Source organism: Heterocephalus glaber, unplaced genomic scaffold, assembly GCF_053883595.1.
Source record: "Heterocephalus glaber isolate CG9 unplaced genomic scaffold, H.glaber_assembly_v1.0 deba00001497, whole genome shotgun sequence".
NCBI classification, from domain to species: Eukaryota; Metazoa; Chordata; class Mammalia; order Rodentia; family Bathyergidae; genus Heterocephalus; species Heterocephalus glaber.
The window spans coordinates 47,568,279-47,589,389 of NW_028258320.1; the positions used below are offsets into that span (position 1 = coordinate 47,568,279).

General features: G+C 41.6%; 1 protein-coding gene across 25 annotated transcripts in view; it reads left to right on the forward strand.

Annotated features, from left to right (window-relative positions):
* The first annotated feature begins 16,488 nt into the window (after positions 1–16,488).
* Zfyve27 (zinc finger FYVE-type containing 27) overlaps positions 16,489–21,111 on the forward strand; it is a 49,016-nt gene continuing 44,393 nt past the window's right edge. For 15 of the 25 annotated variants that reach the window (XR_015440390.1, XR_015440391.1, XR_002392590.2 and 12 more), the window contains exons 1-2: positions 16,495–16,699; positions 17,857–18,054. Coding sequence is in view for 18 of the 25 variants with exons in the window: in XM_087185090.1 (XP_087041216.1) it covers positions 17,858–18,054 (197 nt within the window). In the remaining 7 variants the exon portion in view is untranslated. Of the gene's footprint in view, positions 16,704–17,856; positions 18,055–21,111 lie in introns of those variants that run through there. The other 10 variants (XR_015440388.1, XR_015440387.1, XM_087185094.1 and 7 more) reach the window with 5 other exon arrangements.

A 21,111-nucleotide genomic window follows, 5' to 3' on the forward strand; every position in this document is an offset into this window, starting at 1 on the left:
TCAGTAAGTCTCCTAATATATTGCACTCTGCAATCCTAGGTCTGTCTGCCTCTCTTTCCTCATTTTCATGGTACCTTGTGGCCAGTCTTAGTACACAAGGGCTGCATTTTCTGGAACAAGATGGCAAGAAGACCAAAATAATGGAGTCTTTTTGTAGTGCTTATGACGGTGATGATAATGATATAGGAAATGAATGATAATTAAGATTACATAATGTCCATGTACTTTTGTATTTACAGCTTACAATTTTTTTACATTACTTCATTTCATTCTCCAACCAACAGATGAACAGTGTAGGTAACTGCATTTGATATTTGACGCTGCATTTGAGTTGCTTAGATATCTTTTTTTTTTTTTTTTTTGGTACCGGGGATCGAATTCAGGTCCTTGAGCTTGCAAGGCAGGTGGTGGAACCACTGAGCTAAAATCTCCAGCCCCTTAGATATCTTTTTGTTAAAAAAATCAATTTGTTAAGAGTATACTTGCTGTACATCAAACTGCACGTATTTAAAATGTACAATGAAGCCAGCTGGAGACAAGCAGGTCTGTGCACGCTCTACCCAGGTCCTGAATCGCACAGAACACGCTGAATCAGCCCGCTGCACACAGGCAGGTCTGTGCACGCCCTACCGAGGTCCTGAGTCGCGCGGAAGACACCGAATCACCCCGCTGCAGACAGACAGCCACCTGGTTCCACACTACAAAGACGCAGAGGACACCAGACCACCAGACCAAGGTACTGAGTCCCGCTGTTCCCGGCCTAGAGGTAGGGGCTTCTGAGCCGTCGTCCCACTGCTCCTGGTCCAGAGGAAGGGGGTTCCCGGCCACCATCCCTCCCGCTGCTCCCAGCCCACAGGAAAGGGCTTTTGGGCCACCATCCCTACCGCTGCTCCCGGCCCCTGTCCCACCTCACCCAGCTCAGAGGAGGTAATCCGTGCAGGCGCTAACAGCCCCCTGCCCCAGTTGAAATGAGAAAACACGTAAATAAGTCTCAAAACCAGACTTCCAGATCACCTACAGCAACCCCAAAGGGAAATGAGATGGAACACTCTGGTACTCAACCACCTGGACCCACTGAACTGGCAACAAAAGGGGACCTGGAAAAAATGAAATCAGAAATAATTTCTCAGATAACAGTAGAAATTGTGCACCTAGTGCAAGACATGATTAATAAATCTAGACAGGAGCTCAGAAACACAATGGAATCCCAACATAAGAAACAAATGGAATCCATAAAACAGATGCAAATAGATTTCCAGGAGATTAAAAACTCCACTGAAAGTCTACACAGCAGAATGAGCCAATGTGAGGACAGAATTTCAGATATAGAAGATAAGACTGCAATTAGTGACCAGGAAAAGAAAAATGGCTTCAAAATTATAAGGGAACATGAGAAATCAATCCAGCAGCTGCTAGATGATGCAAAGAAGAATAACATAAGACTGATTGGGCTCAATGAAGAAACAGGAGAGAGTGGAGATGACATAAAAAATCTCTTCACAGAAATAATGGCAGAAAACTTCCCAAGCATGGGAAAAGAGCTTGGCATACAGATAAGTGAGGCATATAGGACTCCAAATAGCCTTGATCAAAAAAAATCTACACATAGACATATAATTGTTAAGATTCCAGAAACTCAACAGAAGAACAAAGTTCTACAAGCAGTCAGAGAAAAGAAACAAATCACATACAAAGAAAAGCCCATCAGAATCACAGCAGACTTCTCAACACAAACCATCAAGGCAAGAAGAGCTTGGAGTGACATATTCCAAGCCCTAAAAGAAAACAGCCTCCAACCCAGATTGATGTACCCTGCAAAATTATCTTTCAAAATTGATGGAGAAATAAGATACTTTCATGACAAAGAGCACCTTAGGAACTTCGTGAATACCAAACCAGCACTCCAAAGAATTTTACACAATATCCTAGGAACAGACATTGAGGATCACAACCCCAGGAAGCAAAGCAGAATGAACCCATCTGGCATGACAAGAAATTAAATGTAAAGGGGGAGAACCCAACAAAAAGAAAAAGTCATGGCAATGACAAGTCAATACGTTTCAGTTATAACCATCAATGTTAAGGGTCTCAATTCACCAATCAAAAGAAATAGACTGGCAGAATGGGTCAAGAAGCAAAATCCAACAATATCATGCATCCAAGAAACACACTTAATTCAAAAGGAAACTCATAGACTGAAAGTTAAAGGGTGGAAAACAATACTGCATGGGACAGGAACCCGAAAAAAAGCAGGAGTAGCTATCCTCTTGGCAGATCAAGTAGATTTCAAACCAACACTGATTAAGAGAGATGAAGAAGGCACTACATCCTTGTAAAGGGAAGAATCCAAGAGGAAGAGATGACAATCATAAATATCTATGCACCAAACACTAGTGCACCCAACTATATAAAACAAATACTAACGGACATGAAAAGTCATATATGCACAAATACAATTGTAGTGGGGGACCTCAACACCCCACTGTCACAAATAGATAGATCAACTAGACTAAAAATAAGTAATGAAATACTAGAACTCAATCAAACTCTTGAACAAATGAACTTAACAGATGTTTACAGAGTCTTCCACCCCACAAAATCAGAATACACATTCTTCTCAGCTGCACATGGGTCATTGTCCAAAATAGACCACATACTCACACATACAACATGTTTAAGTAAGTGCAAAGGAAGTGAAGTTATCACCTGTATATTATCAGACCATAGTGTGATGAAATTGGAGATCCATAGCAAAAGAAACTCAAAAAATTTCATAAACATGTGGAAATTGAACAACACACTTCTGAATAACCAATGTGTCACAGAGGAAATTAAAGAAGAAATCAGACAGTTCCTTCAATTAAATGACAACGACAATACAACATATCGGAATCTATGGGACACAATGAAAGCTGTCTTACGAGGGAAATTCATAGCAGTGAATACGCATATTAGGAAAACAGAACAAGCCCAATTAAACAACCTGATGCTGAACCTCAAGCTTCTAGAAAAAGAAGAGCAGGACAACCCCAAAGCTCATACAAGGGAGGAAATTATAAAGATCAGAGGAGAAATCAATGTAATGGAGACTAAGAGAACGATACAAAAAATCAATGAAGCCAAGAGTTGGTTCTTCGAAAGAATCAACAAAATTGACAAACCTTTAGCCAACCTTGTCAGAAAAAGGAAAGAAAAGGCCCAAATCCATGCAATTAGGAATGAAAAGGGTGAAATTACAACAGACCCAGCAGAAATCCAGAGGATCATCAATACCTACTTCCAGAACCCATACGCCAATAAGATGGACAACACAGAAGAAATGGACAGATTCCTAGATACATATGAATTACCAAAGTTGAACGAAGAAGACCTAAAAATTCTGAACAACCCAATATCAACCAATGAAATTGAAAATGTAGTTAAAAACTTATCAACTAAGAAAAGCCCAGGCCCTGATGGCTTCACTGCTGAATTCTACAAGACATTTAGAGAGGAACTGCTGCCACTACTGTTTAAACTCTTCAGTGAAATTGAAAGGGAAGCAATACTCCCAAATTCATTCCTGGAAGCAAGCATCACCTTGATCCCCAAAACAGAGAAAGATCCAACTGAAAAAGAGAACTATAGGCCAATCTCACTAATGAACATAGATGCAAAAATTCTTAATAAGATAATGGCAAACAGAATGCAGAGGATCATCAAGAAGATCATACACCCTGATCAAGTGGGATTCATCCCAGGGATGCAGGGATGGTTCAATATATGAAAATCAATCAATGTAATACACTATATCAATAGAGCCAAGGACAAAAACCATATGATTATCTCCATAGATGCAGAAAAAGCGTTTGACAAAATCCAACATGCATTTATGATAAAAAACCCTACAAAAAATTGGAATAGATGGTCTCTACCTCAAACTGATAGAAGCCATCTATGAAAAACCAACAGCCAATATCATACTAAATGGTCAAAAACTGAAACCCTTCACACTAAGATCAGGAACAAGACAAGGATGTCCACTATCACCACTCTTGTTCAATATAGTTCTGGAAACATTAGCCACGGCAATTAGACAAGAGAAAGAAATAAAAGGAATAAAGATAGGAAATGAAGAAGTCAAACTGTCATTATTTGCAGATTACATGATACTCTATATAGAAGACCCCAAGAACTCCACCAAAAGTCTTCTAGACTTAATAACCAAATTCAGTCAAGTAGCTGGTTACAAGGTCAACACACAAAAATCAATAGCTTTCCTCTACACCAATGACAGACTCATTGGGAGAGAAATAGGGCAAATAATTCCTTTCACAATAGCATCCAAAAAACTGAAATACCTTGGGAATCATCCTAATGAAAGAAATCAAAGACCTCTTCTCTGAAAACTATGGCACTCTGAAAAGAGAGATTGAAGATGATATCAGAAAATGGATAGACAGCCCCTGCTCCTGGGTAGGAAGGATTAATATAGTGAAAATGGCCATACTTCCAAAACTGCTATATAGATTGAATGCAATTCCAATTGAGATCCCAGCGGCATACTTCATAGACCTTGAGAAAACAATCCAAAAATTCATTTGGAACAAGAAGAGACCCAGAATAGCAAAAGCAATTCTAGGGAACAGAGACATGGCAGGGGGTATCACAATCCCCAACCTGCAACTATACTACAAAGCTACTGTGATAAAAACAGCATGGTACTGGCAAAGAAACAGACTTGAGGACCAGTGGAACAGATTAGAAGATGCAGAAACAAAGCCAGACACACTCAGCCATCTCATCTTCGACAAAGGAGCCAAACACCCTCACTGGAGGAAAGATAGCCTCTTTAATAAATGGTGCTGGAAAAATTGGGCTTCAACTTGCCAGAGATTAAAACTAGACCTGTATCTCTCACTATGCACTAAACTAAAATCAAAATGGATTAAAGATCTAAATATTAAAATAGAAACTCTGAACCAGTTGGAATAGAGGTTAGGTAGAACCCTTGAAGACATCGGTGTAGGAAGAGATTTTATGAACAAAACCTCAGTTGCCCATGAACTAGCACAAACAATCAACAAATGGGATCTCTTCTTATTAAAAAGCTTCTGCACAGCAAGAGAAACCACCAGCAGTGTGAAGAGACAACCCACAATGTGGGAAAAAATCTTCACCTGCTCTTCCTCAGACAAAGGTCTACTATCTCGAATCTATAAAGAATTTAAAAAGATCAGACCTCCCAAATTTAAAGACCCAATCCAAAAATGGGCAGCTGAAATGAACAGACATTTCTCAGATAAAGAAGGAGAAATAGCAAATAAATACATGAAAAAATGTTCAACATCACTGGTCATTCGAGAGATGCAAATGAAAACAATGCTGAGATTCCACTTCACTCCAGAAAGAATGGCTGCTGTCATGAAATCAACCAATAACAAATGCTGGTGGGGCTGTGGGGAAAGAGGAACCCTGCTCCACTGCTGGTGGGAGTGTAGACTGGTGCAAGCAGTGTGGAAATCAGTATGGAGCTACCTCAAAGAACTAGGACTGGAAGTCCCATTTGACCCCGCTATTCCACTGCTGGGGATCTTCTCCAAAGAATTAAAAGAATCATACCACAGTGATATATGTGTACCCATGTTCATAGCAGCACAGTTTGTAATAGCTAAAACTTGGAAACAGCCCAAATGCCCATCAACTGGAGACTGGATAAAGAAAATGTGGTTTTTTAATAAAATGGAGTACTACTCAGCCATAAAAAATGAGAAATTAGAGACATTTATAGCTAAGTGGATGCACATTGAGGCGATACTCTTAAGTGAAAGAAATAGGACACACATGTGTAAATACCAAATAGTTTCTCTGGTGTGAGAAACTGAAAGTGTAAATAAGGACTAAATGTATAATAGGTAATGTGAAACAGGAAGAAAAGGGGCAAAGGGGAAGGAAGTGAGAGGGCTAGGGGAAAGGATAGAAGGGAATGGGATTAATATGAGAAAATGGAAAAATAGGAACAAAATCTTTGTAAATAGGAAGGACTGGAGGGGTTGAAGGGAGGGCTGGGCAAGGGTGAAAAATAAGAACCAAGAGACACTATGTAAAGGTGCAAATTTCTAATGATGAATGTCATTATATTGTATACCTAAAATGTACCAATGATTAGAATGAATAATCGATAATGCAAAATAGGAAGAAAAGGTCCAAAGGGGTAGGGGTAGTGGGAGGGGCAGGGGAAAGGAAAGAAGGGAAAGGAAAAATGATGAGAAATGAAAAAAATGGGAATAAAGTCTTTGTAAATAGGGAAGGGTGGAGGGCGTGAAGGGAGGGCTAGGAATGGGGAAAAAATCAGAACCAAGATGCATAATGTAAAGGTACAGTTCCCAATGAGAAATGCAATTGTGTTGTATACCTACAATGTACCAATAAAAGAATTTAATACAAAAAATAAAAAAATAGAAAATAAAATAAAATGTACAATGAACTTTGACAATGTATACACTTGTGAAACCATCACCACATTCAAGAGTGTGAACGTAACCATATACTCAAAAGCTTCCCTATGCCCTTTGTGCTTTTTTTGTCTTTCCCAACCCCACTCCCAGGCAACCACTGACCACATTCTGTGGCTATAGATTGTACAGCATATTTGGTTTTTTTTTTTTTTTTTTTTGGTACTGGGGATTGAACTCGGGTCCTTGTGCTTGCGCAGCAGGCAGCGAAACCACTGAGCTAAATCTCCAGCCCTAGCATATTTGTTTTTGAGGGAGATAGAATCAAGGTGTCTTTCACTCAGGTTAGTTATTTTGAGATTATGATATTGTGGCAAGAATATTTCATTCTTTTTTTTAATCACTGAGTATATTTTATTGTATGGGCATACTATAATTTGTTTATCCATTCACCTGTTGCTGGCCATTTATGCTGCTTTAAATTTTCAGCTATTGCAAAGATAGTTGCTATGAACATATATGCAAAAGTCTTTGTGTGGACATGTTTTAATTTCTCTTGGGGAGATACCTAGTGGTAACATGGGTCAGTCATGTGGCACGTTTATTATTTTTAAATTGGCTATATATACTCCAGATGAGATTTTATTGTATGTGTGTTTTTGTAGTTTTGCCTGGCATTTGTATCAGGAAGAGTAATTCTAGCCAGAGAGGAAGAAATAAGAAGTGTTTCATTTTGTCCTGTGCTCTAGAATAAACTGATGAGGTTGATCAAATTTATGTACAAAATAATCTGGGCATGATGTCTTTCAGGAAGTCTTTTACTTTTATTTTTCTTTTTCAATTCTTGTGGTTTCTTTAGTGGTAACTGGTGTATTTGGGTTTTTGATGGATCATCTACTGCTCTTCCATTGGTGGTATATTTATTCAGGTTGTCCATCTCACTAGAATGAATTCTAGGGGGGAAAGAATTCCAGGCTACTCATCTCTATAGCCCCATAGTCATTTGGTGGAATGAATGAATATTGATGTCTAGCTGCTATAGCAAGTATACCCTAACACTTCAGTAACTTAACATAATAAAAATCTGTTTGTTATTCCTAAACAAATTCATTTCTTCCTCAGATAATTATCCACTGTGGATGTTCCCAGGTACTGGGAGACTTTCCACTATGAGATGTTTTAGAGACTCAGTTTCCTCCAACCTGTGGCTCCACTATCCCTTCTGCATTGACTTGGCAGATGGGCAAAGAAAGGCAGGAGTAAGTTTCTGACTTTTAAATGTCTTAGTCTGCAAGTGACACTCAACACTCTCGCTGCCCCCTTGGGAATCACTTGACCTGTGCAAAGGGAGCTGGGAAATGTAGTCCCTGGGTGGGCAGCTGCTATCCAGCAAGACCCCTGTACCATGAGAGTGGTGAGGAGGGTGGAAAGAAGCATTTTTGGCAGACAGTTTACTATCTCTTTCAGGGAAAGCACAAGGCTTTCTTGCTGAGGTTTTCATTGCCTTGCACTGGGATACTTTTCCTGTGCCAGTGTTTGATGAATGGTTGTTTTCATGGCTGCCAAGTGCTGCTGAGTAAGAATGTAACTACAGACATTAATTTCCTTGCTGTGTTTGTCCAACAACTCACTGTGTCACAGCTGGAAAACTCATTACTCATGAGTACTTCATTCCCAGGTACAAGAACATAAAGATGTATTTATTGAACATTATTCGAGGGAAAAGGCACCAAGTTATTGATCCAAAAATATGCACTGGTCAAATATTGAATTTAAATTCTAGAGAAAGTCCAAATAGTAAAGGGACTCTAAAGGAACATACCAAACATTTATTTTTAAAAATAGTTACATAATTCACAGAACATAAAATTTTACATAACAATTCTCATATCAAAATTTACAATTCAGTGGTTTTAGTATATTCACAAGATTGTGGAGCCTTCACCACTATCCAATTCTAGAATAATTTTATCATCTGAAAAAGAAACCCTGTGCCTGTTATCAGTCACTCCATTTCCACCCTCCCTCTAGTCTCTGGCAACCACTAATCTACTTTGTTTCTATGGATTTGCCTATTATAGATGTTTCTTTTGCTTAGCATAATGTTTTAAACATCTGTTTATGTTGTACCATATATTATACTCCATTCCTTTTAACTTTATTTTTAATTTTTCTTTTCAGTACTGAGATCGAACTTAGGACCTTGTGCTTTAGAGGCAGGTGTGCCACCAGTGAGTTAAATCCTCGGCCCCTCATCTCTCTTTATGATGAATCATATTCTTTTGAATAGATAGATTATATTGTTTATCCACTCACTCATTTAGAAATTTTTAAATTGTGGGAAAATACACAACATGAAGCTTACTATCTTAACCATTTTAAGTGTACAGCTCAGTGGTATTAAGTACATTGATATTGTTTTGTAGCCATTAATCACCATTCATCTCCAGAACTTTTCTCATCTTGCAAAACTGAAATTCTGAGCCCTTGAAACAATAACTCTTCATTCCCTCTTACTCCAGCCTGTGGTAACCACTATTTGACTTTCTGTCTCTGTGAGTTCCACTGCTCTAGGTACTTCATATGAATGGAATCACATTTGTCCTTTTGTGCTTGGCTTCAATTATCATAATGTCCTCCAGGTTCATTCATGTTGTAGCATGGGCCAGCATTTCCTTTGTTTTTAAGTCCGAAAAATATCCCACAGTATGCATATGCCAAATTTTGTTTATCCATTCATCTGTCAGTGGAGCCTCGAGTTGCTTTCCACTTTTGGCTAGTGTGAAAAATGCTATGAACATGAGTATACAAATACCTCTTTGTGACTCTGACATCAATTCTTTTTTTTTTGGTACCAGGGATTGAACTCAGGTCCTTGTGTTTGTGCAGCAGGCAGCGAAACCACTGAGCTAAATCCCCGGCCCCTGACATCAATTCTTTTAGGTATAAATCCCAAAGTGGGATTTCCAGATTGTATGGTAATTCTATTTGTCATTTTTTTGAGCACCCACTATATCGCACCACTTTACCTTTCTGCCAACAGTGCACAAAGTTCCCAATTTCTCTACATCCTTGTCCATACTTTTTGTTTTGTTTTATTCATTTTTAAATAGTCACTGACTATGTATTATGCCAAGAATACTTGGTAGAAACTGGGGCTGCCAAGATGTTCAGTCTCAGTGTTCTTGCTCTCAGGAAATCAGACAACAATGGGGAAGCAGAGTGGCAGATGTCTACAGAGATGGAAGAGAGTTCTATGTAAACACAGAGAAGTGAGGAATCAATTGGGGAATGCTTCACAAAGGATCTGACATTCAACATGGATGTGAAAAGGTAGTGGGAGGGGGTCAGGTGGAGGGGGAAATGGTATCTAAGCTGACTGAGCAGCACACAATAGCCAGTCTCCAAGAGGATCTGCAGGATGGCTCCAATTATTCCCACCTCCTTCATACTCTTGTAATCTTTCCACCTGTTGAGTAGGACTGACCTGTAAAATCAATAGGATATTATTGTGGAAATGATGGTGTGTGACTTCTGTGGACATATCATAAAAGACTTGGCTTTTTGCCTTGTTTCCTTGTTGATCTCTTCCTCTGGGAGAAGCCAGATGCCATGTCATGAGGATACTTAAGAAGCTCTTTGGGTGTCTCAGCTGAAGAGGAACCAGGACCTTCTGTGTCAACTCATCAGTCATATGAGAGTCAATGCTCCATTGTATTAGCTCTGCAATTGCTGTAACCAAATACCCAACATCAACAACTTAAAGGAGGAAAGTGCTGGGTCCTGATGCAGGATGAACCAGTGCTTCAGTTCCTTGGTTCTCGGTTCTTTGTGCTCTTGATGAAAGAATTTGGTCAAGACACATAGGCTGCTGTGCAGAAGTATAGGTAGAATTTATTATAAAGTAGATATACAGTTACACCTTCAGGGACAATGTGGGCAGTGCCATAAAGGCATTTGCACCCAGTGAAAGTCTGGATACTTTTTCATGCACAAATAATAAATTGTTATTCTTGGGTTGAGGGAACTGAAGTAATTATAGTGCTTATCAACATTTTACTTAGAAGTTATTCTGGAACTGCAAAATGTCTTCCTGTCCTTTTCAGCTGGTCAGTGTTTCCTCAGGGCTTTAATCATGTAAGAAACTTAGGGAATGGACATGGTGGCCCATGCCTGTAATCCCAGCACTAGGGAGGCTGAGGCAGTAGGATCACTGTGAGTTTGAGGCCAGCCTGGGCTACATGGAGAGATCTTGTCTCAAAAAAAAAAAAAAAAAGAAATGTAAGAGAAGAAATATACAAAAGATAAGTTCTTAATTTAAACAACGTACCAGCCCAAGGCAAGAGGGTCTTTAAAGAACATTTCCTTTTCTGATATCATTGGAATGTAGGTTATGGCAGGGCAGAATGCAGTACGCCTTGTTCTAGAGTTAGATGGCCAGGTGGCCAGGTATTAGAAGGAATGTGCACAATGTGTGGCCTTAAGATGTCATTGTGCATTATGGAATTGCTTTGGGTCTGAGACCTAACAAGTGATTATAAATGTATTATATGTTGAAGTCTTTCTTTAATTAACTGGCAATGTATGCTACTTAGGACTGCCCCCCCCCCCCCGCCACTTTGTCTCTCAGGCCTGCTAATCTCTAACTACCTACCTAACATTAGGAACATTAGGTTTGCTTTAGTCCACTGTTTTAGAGGTTTCAAGCAATGGTTAGTTGGTTCCAAGGCAGAAATATGACAGGAGTTCATGGTGGAGGAAAGCTGCTCACTTGATGGCAAGCAGAACAAAATGGAAAGAGCCAGAAGGAAATGAAGGGGTTGGGGATGGGATACAGAAACTTTCAAAGTCACCTCCCAGTGACCTACTTCTTCCAACTGGGCCCCACATCTAACAGCTCATTCAGATAATTGACTATCAATGAACCCTTTGATGAGGTTAGTGCCTGCATGACCTAATCACCTCTAGGTCCCACCTCTCTAGGTTCCACCCCTACACACATTGGTGTACTGGGGATCAAGTCCTCAATACATGAGTCTTTGGTGGGTCATTTCATATTTAAACCATAACAGCCATCTAGGATTCAGCCTTAGCTAACAATTGACTGCAGCCCCATGAAAGCCCCTGAGCCAAAATGCCTACTAAGCCATCCTCATTTTCTGATCCAAACCACCCAGACCCCCTAAACGGTATGAGACAATGTATGTTTATTGTTGGCTAAACCCTTAAGTTTTAAAATACTTTGTTATACAGCAAGACATAGCTAATATAGCCATAAGTGTGAAAAGATCTGGCATATTAAGGAAATGGTGAAAAATTAATGGAGTCTGCATGATGTATGATAACCAGAAACTAGAAGTTCAAAGAGAAATATCCCTGAAACCCTAAGGATTTTAGGAAAAGTGGGCAAGGGAGCCATCTGGTGGCAGAGGCCTGCTTAGCCAGTTCTCTCTCTCCCACTCAATTTTGTTGTATTTTTGTTTTTTTGAGACGGGTCTCTATGTATTCCAGGTTGGTCTTGAACTCACTATGTAGCCCAGGCTGGCTCAAACTTGTGATCCTTGTGCCTCAGCCTTCTGAGTGCTGGGATTAAAGGCATGTGCCACTAAGCCTGACATTTCCCACTCTAGCTTGTTCTATTCAGCATTTCTACCTAGTATTCCTCCAAGGGCCATAGTGAGTTTTATGACTCAATTATATGGGCCATAAACACACTTGGTTATGCAAAGACTAGCCTCTGAGAAATGTCAAGTTAAGGTATTAAGGTATTAATTACCCTCTTTATGTTTTTTTTCCTTAGTCTCTTCCACATATCTGCTAGACACCAGGATTTGAGACAAGAGTGAAGACTCAAAATACTAAGAAGGGAAAGAGTGAGCGAGAACTCAATTATATAAAAACCAGAGTTAGGGCTGAGGGTGTTCCTCAGTGGTGGTGCACTTGCTTAGCATGTGTAGTGTCTTGGGTTTGTTCCCCTGCAATGCCACCAGTCAATCAATCAATCAATCAATTGGAATTAAACCCCCAAAACTGAGTCCACCTCATCAGTCTCTCACTACCAGGCGAGGCCTTTGTTCACTGATGTTGACCATGACTGCTGTCCTTTTCTGGTCTTTAGAACTTTCTTATATCCTCCAATAACCCTCTCAAATAATGTGTAGGAGTTTTTGAATAATATTCCCCAATTATATAGCAGCCAGAGATGAAAACCCATACTATTACTAGCCACAGCCAGTCTGAGGCCAGTGGTCTAGACAGACCCAAGTAGTACAGTTAGAAACAAAGGAGCCAAGTGAGTCACTCCCTTCCCCCATCTAAACCTAAACTGCACCCAACATTTATTCCTGCTTCCATTATCCTGAGAGAGGTACAAAATGAAATAACAAAAGCCTAAGAGATTCCTATGCACTGGCACCAAGGGAGATTCAATGGGAGGCACCTAAAGCCAAAGGGGTCTGGCCTTTAAAATTCTGAAAGCCAAAATACAAAACAAAACAAAACTGAAAGCCTTGGTTATGGGTCCCCTCTTTTCCCCTTTTCCTATTGCTGTTGCTACCTTTCCTGTGATCATCTATATATGTAGCCACTTACTACTTACCACTGGGTGTATGCTTGGCAATTCTTTCCTTGTCATATACAAGAACCTGGACTATTATTGGCCCATTCAACTGTACCACGAGGAGGAAGAATTGCAAAGAAAGTGAAAAAAAATTTTTGTTTTGTTTTGGGGATCAAACTCAGGACCTTGAGCTTGCGAGGCAGGCAGCAGCACCACTGAGCTAAATCCCCGACCAGAATGTGAAAGTTTTATTTGGAGTGAATTACTTATGGTAGACTTTCAGGTAGTTGAGACACTGAAGTCAAAATTTTTCTTCTTTCTCAGCACCTGCTTCGCAAGCGCAAGGTCCTGAGTTCGATCCCTGGTAAACCGCCCCCTCCCTAATTTTTTTTCTTCTAAGAAGGGAAGGGTCTTCTTAATTAAAATACTAGATTGTCCAGAAAACTTCCCTATCTCTTAGTCTAAATCTGTCCTTTTTTTTTGCACATACTTTTACTATAGGACTCACTGGTTTGTATTATGGTGAAGTCAGTGTCTCCTATTCAACTAGAGGTCCATGGAGGGTAGAAATTGAGGCCTGTTATCAAGTCTCCGTCACCATTTTAAGAAGTGGGCATTATTCTGGGTCTTGGATAAAAAGAAACATGAATTCAGCCCTCCAGAAGTCAACAACCAGAAAGAGAGAGAAGATATGTGCATGTCTAGCTAGAATACAAGGAAGAAAGTGACATGCACATTTATTGGATACCTATTTTGTGCTAGAAGCTTGACATACAGTTAAAGTCAAATCAGTTCCTCAGGACTTTCACAGCCTAGAGAGAAGAAGAGCTGCCATGTAAATAGACAATGACTTTGCATATGCCAAGTGCTGGGGTGGGACAAGCACATGGAGAAAAATCAGAAGGGGCACCTACCTAATTCAGATGCTCTTCAGGAAATCTTCCTGAAGGGCTGAGACTTGAGCTGAGTTTTGGAACAAGAATAAGAGTTGATTAAGTAAAGAATGGGGAGGAAAATCTGAAAAAGGCATAGCACTGTGAGACATGACACACTTGGGGAACTTTCAGAGGAGTGTTCTCTAGAGGTGACAGGGTGGCACTGAAAATGTTCCAGGAAGAGGATGGTCTGAGCAGGAGACAGAAAGGAGGGAGGGTGAAGAAGAAGTGGGGAGAAGTCAGGATGGAATGGCACTGGGCTCTTTTGGAATTCAAACTTGGAGCTGGTTCAGGAGAAGGACCAGTGGGGCCTTCAGAAGCTAACTGCATAAAAAGACCAAGGAGACCTTCTGGGAAAAGACTCATCCCTGGGGAGGAGAGGCAGAGTCCTGCAGATAGCTCTCAGTGGGGACACAATGCTGAGCTCATTCTTCTAAGGGGTGGTGAGGGAGTGATTTCTGAATATAGCTTATTGGTGTGTGTGTGATTCGGATGTCTATGTTCTAGCCCTTCTTGTCTGATTTCTGGGCTGGGGTGATGGTGATAGGGTTTTGAGTGAAAATAAAAACAGCAATGATTGCTAACAATTTTTGAACACTTATACTAGGAATTTATATCCATTAGCTTATTTAATTATTACCACATCCCTGTGACGTTGCTACTATAATTATCTCCATTTTATAGCTGGAAAAAACAACTGAGCAACTCATCCAAGGAGAAGGCCTCTTACCCTACTCATGTTGGGACATGGCATATGCCAGTTAATCGAAAATGTTGACTAAACAAGGAGCTATAAAAAATTCCCGTATTTGCCTGCTGCACAAGTGCACGGACCCGAGTTCGATCCCTGGTACAACAAACAAACAAAATTCCCACATAGTATAAGCACTGGATTTTGAGATAACTGTAAAGATAGTTATGAGAAATAACAGAGATATCCCATGTACTGTCCACCAACAGTAACATCTTCAAATCCTTTTTTACAGAAGGCCTACAATGTGCCAGATGCTGTTCCAGTTGTTGAAGACATAGATATGAGAAGTATTAGCAGACAGAGTCCTGAGAATGAATGATCCTCGGGAGAGTGTCTGGAGTCAGAGGGAAGGGGGTGCCAGATGGACAGCATTTGAGGGACAGTAAGAAGAGCCCTAAGGAGACCTGGAGTAGGACAGGATGATATCATGTTGGCTAAGGTGGACAATGATTTGAGGGAAGAGGAGTGGTGGCTCTAATGCTGCAGAGCTCACCTGCAAGGAGGACCTAAGGTGTCCATTGGATTTAGCAGCCAGGATGTCACAGGGGAGCAGTCAGGTAGCCCTGTGGCATGTAGGGACTTTGGTGCAGTGAAGAGTGACTGGGTATGGAAGCAAAGGTAGAAAGGGTTCCAAATAGGGAAGGCAAAAGGTGTAAAGACAACATTTTCCATGGATTTTTGTCTCTAGGATGAGAGGCAAGAGCTGCTGAGAATGTGGATTTCAGGGCTGGCTAGATCGTGGAAGGGCTCAAGAAGTAAGAAGAGTTGGAATTTTGAACATAGCTGAGTCTTGGCTGGAGGAGCATGGCAATAGATATGGATAAACTTCTGTGGTTGAAAGGGAAGTGATTATTTCCAGCTGGGGCAACCAGGGATGGGTTGCAGACATTTGACTCTTGCTGAGTGGACTGGGCTGGATTTGGACAGAAGTAAGGGTGGCAGAAGGGCATTCCAAGCAATAAAGGAGACAGGAGCCCAAGTAGTATTTGAAGATGACAATGGAGTGGTTCAGTTGGCTGATATTGAGGCACCTGAAGACTAGAGCAGCAGGGATGAGGCCAGGAAATGCAGGTAAAAGTGGGTAGCAATATAGGTATGGCTGGGAGGGCTGGGGTCCGTAACATGTGAGGTTCAAATCCCAGATCCCAGTTGCTTATTTCCTGTGACAATGGAGAATTTCCTTAACATATGTCGGATATTTCCTTTGTAAAATGGCGATAGCCCTAATGGGGTTATTGGAGGACTACATAATGCCCCAAGAGAGTTTAGTCAGGTGCTTGGCAGTTGGTGAACCCTCAGTAAGTAAGTATATGTCATTAATGCATAGCTATCGCACGTGTGGTTTCAGGGACATTACCTGGACTGCACAGTATTAAGGGGATTGAACTGGGAAAGGCCCACGCGGATCTTGTGTACAGCAGGAGACTCAGAACGGCATTCTCTGCTCGGTACTGGCATACAGGACATGTATAGTTCCTTTCCTCGATTCACAAGCTTCAGGGCCAACAGCCAGGTAAGTGCCCGCCAAAGTTGGGGGCAGGGGATGATGATGTAAATTCTTTAATTGTGCTTCTCTCCAGTCGATTGTTTGCCAGAGTCTTTCAGAGTGAGGCGGGGTAGCAAAGTGTAGGGTCACTAGGCGTGTGCTCCCAGGCTCCACATTTTATGAGTCTCTGCCTAACAAAGAACTTAACTCTAGCAGCTGCAGAGGGGGAAAAGGCGCGCAGGCGCAGTATGAAAGAGGGTGCTCCCCTTTGTTAGAGCGGAACTAAGCCTGGCGCCGGGGCCAGGGGCGGGACCGCCGCGATGACGTCACGGGCACGCCGCCGTACAGCGACTCGCGTCCCGGAAGTGCTGGTGACAGCGGAGGTGGCCCTCATTCCTGCCACTTCAGAACGGCCCTAGGAGGCGTCGCAACACAGTGGTGGGGTGGGGCCGAAGAAATTGTCGGCGGGCCAGTGGCCTTCCCGGTGCTCCGGGCCGTCCCTTCCCCTCCCTCCACCAAGCCAGCGACCGGGTAGGTGAGGTGCCATCACGTTCCCGCCTCCGCGTTCGCGCGACTGTGCAGAGTTGGGCGCCCGGCCTTGGTAGGGCCGCCACCTTCTGGCCGAGCGACCTTGGGCGTGGCTTCCGTCTGGGCCTTTGGGACTCCAACAGGCTTCCTGGGCTGCAGAGGTGGTGGTCCAGGCATCTGCTGGTGCTGACCTGCTTTATTCCTTCCTAGGCTCCAGCGCCCCGCCTGAGACCTTTACCCCAGGCTTTGTCCGTGGGGATTTCGGGCTCCCAACAACCACTTTGTTGTCTCCCCACCTCCGGTTGCAATTTATTGCCTGGGACTGGCTGTTTGCGGAGGTTCCGCCCCCTCATTTACTGCTTAGCGCTGGGGGTGGTAGGACTTTGATATTAGGAAAGAGCCTGAAGGTTCTTGTGGCTCTCTTCATCAGAAAGGGGAGATTGAAATGGGGTGTCTAGGAAGGTGATTGCTGCTTTATGGGCAGGGCTGGTCCATGAAATTGTTGGGAACAAAGGAAGAGGAAGGATTAGAAAAGATGGCGTAAGGTAGAGAGAGGATGGTAGTCCTGGATGAATGTAACTCGTTTACTCGTTTAGCAAGTTGTAGTTACTACACACCTACTGTGTACAGAAACTTTGATGAATGGAGACCAGCCAAATAGTAGGGGGAAACAAGCAGCCTTCCTAGAGCAAGGGAGTGATATTTAAACTGACACTGGAAGGTTGTTAGTAGTTAACTGGTCAAGAAAGAAAGAAAAGCCAGGCGTGGTCTTGTGCAGTTGTAATCCCAGGACAGCCTGCCCAGTTTGAGGCCAGCCTGGGTTACATAGCAAGACACTTCAAAAAGAGGAAGAAAGAATATTCCAGGACATCATTTCTCTTGAGAGCACAGGCTGCCTCCCTCCAGCAACCATGTGTGCCTGTGTGTAACATCCTGCATTCTTGATGGGTCTGTGGGGAAAAGAGCATTGGATGGGAGTCTGAAGAACAGGATTTTGTGTCTTGAGTAATTAATGACTTCAGTTTCCTCCTCTGTGAAATGGGTATTCCACATGTAATCCACTTCACTTTTACTATGGGTACCACATGAAATAATGCAAGAAGTGTGTTGGGCCTGGGAGTGCAATACATAACAAATGTTGGGAATTATTATGGTTACAGGATGCAGACATCAGAGCGTGAGGGGAGTGGTTCAGAAGTGAGCCCCGGTGTGATGTCTGAGGCATTCTCGGAATGTCCACCTGTCCCTACCAAGACCCCAGCATTTGATCTTTTCAACTTGGTTCTGTCCTACAAGAGACTGGAGATCTACCTGGAACCTCTGAAGGATGCAGGTGATGGTGTTCGATACTTGCTCAGGTACAGACTTTATGGAGTTGTTTTGGGCTGCGGGACCTTCTGCCTCCTTGCTCTGTAATAGTGCCGGTTATTTAGGCAATGATTGGGCTATCTTTTCTGCCCTGGTGAGGACCAGTTCTGGATAGTTTATTTGGCCTCTAGATTTATCCAGGTGTCTCAGCACCCATCCAGGAGAGGCAGGCACTGGGGAACCATCTAGCTTTTTAATCAAGTTTCTTCTTTGTGACTGGAAAAGGTCCGGTCTCAGGACTGATAGAATTGTTCAGTGTTGGCCTTCTGTAGCTTTAGCAGGCTTAATTTTTCCCCCTTCTCTTCCAGTTTTAACATAATTATCAAAATTAGGATATAATTTGGAGAAAAGTTAGAAACAAATACTGTTTCTAATACTAAGCAGGTACCATTTTCACTAGTTGCCTGAAACTATGGGTCTCACTTCTTCCCCTGTCCTGCTGTGCTTTTCATTCTTCCTAATTTTCTTTTCTCCTTCTTTCACCTCACTTTCTTTCTTTCTTTTTTTTTTTTGAGGTTTTGGGGATCGAACTCAGGACCTTTTGCTTGCAAGGAAGGTGTGGTGCCACTGAACTAAATCCCCCAGCCCCTCACTTTGTTTCTTAAATTAAAAGTATTTTAAATTACAGATAGGTGGCCTTCTCCTACCTGAATACTTCAGTTTGTGTCTCTTAATAATTAAGGACATTTTCTTTCAGCATCACCATCATATCTAACGCAATAATAAATAATTCCTTGATATCTTTTTATACTTGGTTTGTATCTAGGTTTCTCTAGTTTTCCCCAGAAATTTCATGTATACAAATCAGGTTGGGATGATGCATTGTGTGTGATTAAGACATAAGGGACATAAGTTCCATAAATGTTTTTCAATCTGAACCAATCACTTGTTTCATCCATGCTGAAATGACTGAGCTAACTGAGCTGGAGAATTTCCTACCTAGATTTGTCTGTTTACTTACAGTGGAAACTGGAAGTTAGATTTAAAAGTTGAACTAAATTCAAGTTAAAAAAAATTCTTTTTTTCGATCCCCAGTACCAAAAAAAAAAAATTCTTTTTTGGCAAAGGTAAATGTTGTGTCCTTGGGGCCGGGGATTTAGCTCAGTGGTTCTGCCGCCTGCCTCACAAGCGCAAGGTCCTGAGTTCTATCTCCGTTACAAAAAAAAAAAAGTTGTGTCATTATTGCATCACATCAGGAATCTCCTAAAACCTAGTTGTCTTAAAGTGCAGAGGTTCTTAAATTAGAGCCTGTTGGTGGATTTTAGGGGTTAGTGAATTCCCTGAAATGGCATGTAAAATTATGTGTGTTCATGCATGTTTATTTCGGGGGAAAAACTTCTAGTTTTGTCAGATTCTCATAAAGACCTTCAGTACCTGGAAAGACTGGTGGGAGGCAGGGTGAACAGAGTGTGGTGACTTCTGAGGGTGCTGTTGAGTCTTCTTCTTTGCCTCAGTTTAGAAATAGTGGGTCCCCATTGTCATCATGATCATCATCATCTGGAGACAGGGTCTTGCTATGTTGCCCAGTGTTCCAGAGTCATATTCTCTACTGTAAATCACTCTGCTCTTGGTGTAAGAGGTAGGGAGGAGGAGGGATTCGTCTCCTGAGGATATGGTGGGATTGGTTAGAGCTAGAGGGAGGTGGAACATCACACCTAACCCCTTCTCTCCCAGCCAGTGGTCTCTCCTGCTGGCCGAGGGAACACTGGTCTGTGAATGTGGCTGTCAGATTAGTATGTGCTTTTGATTCTTAGTAAAGAGGATTTGACTTTGAAGAGGAACCTAATCTTGGGCTTTGGCTATTAGATCTGAAGCCGCAGTCAATTTTAAGACTCTCTGTTTTGGGATCAACCACTCTTATGTGGGTCTCCTAGAGCCAAACATTAGGAAGGATGGGAGAGTTTTGAAAATGAAAGTGACTTCAGTAGTTGGTGTGATGTTCCTATTTCTGGTGTAGGATTGGCCTTAGATGTAGTTTCTGTTTAGCTTTTACTCTGGTAGCAGCCACCAGAGTTTCTGAGGTCTGAGTAGGGTAATACAGGTGGAGTGTGTTGAATTTCAAGAGAAAGGCAAAGAGTGTTATTTCATTCCCTCCTAATTTGTATTAAAAAGTCTCATGTAAACTAACATCATTTAGCCAGGCATGATGCTGTACACCTATAATCTCAGCACTCAAGAGGGTTAGGAGGACTGGCATGAGTTCAGGGTCAGCCTGGGCTACATAGTGAATTCAAGGCCAGTCTGAATTACATAGTGAGACCTTGTCTCAAAAACAAAACAACTACAGAGGGCCAGGGATTTAGCTCAGTGGTTCGGCCACCTGCCTTGCAAGTGCAAGGTCCCGAGTTCGATCTTCAGTACCAAAATAAATAAATAAATAAATAAATAAATAAATAAATAAATAAAACAACTACAAATTAACCTCATTTAGTAACTGAAATTCTCTAATTAGAGCATAAAAAATACATTTAAGTTCTGAGTGAATTGTTTGCCACTGTTTACCTGATTATATTTGTCTCTGATGGTGCACCTTGTATATCTGACACTGCTTTAGAATTCAGGTGTCCGTGGCTTCATTATCATATCTGTGCTCTTATTTCCCTAGTAAATGTCCCTTATTAGGGACTAAGCCAGCAGCACTTGCTTGACCTCAGCAATCTAAACCTCTGGTCTTTTTCTTTCCCTCTTGGGAACTGCTCCATTGCCATTTGGTGGTGCTGGGAGCTGTGTCTGTACCTGCTTCCATCTGTTCCAGTTCATAAGGGTGTCTTTACTGAGTGAATCCTGCATTCTAGTTTCATCTTCAGTTTTTAATACATTAAAATAAAATCTTTATTATTTTTCCTCTTTTTAATATTCAAGATAAACTCAGACTCTCACAATATAGACATAAGATGATAAAGTCACAAAGGGAGGCAAAGAAATCCATAATTTGTTCTTTCTTGATTTCTGTATTAGATCATTCTTATGCAGTGGTTGTAAGTTATTATGAAGTGGTGAAAAAGAATAAAGGAAAGTATTAAAGAAAAATGTCAGTTTACTGTCAA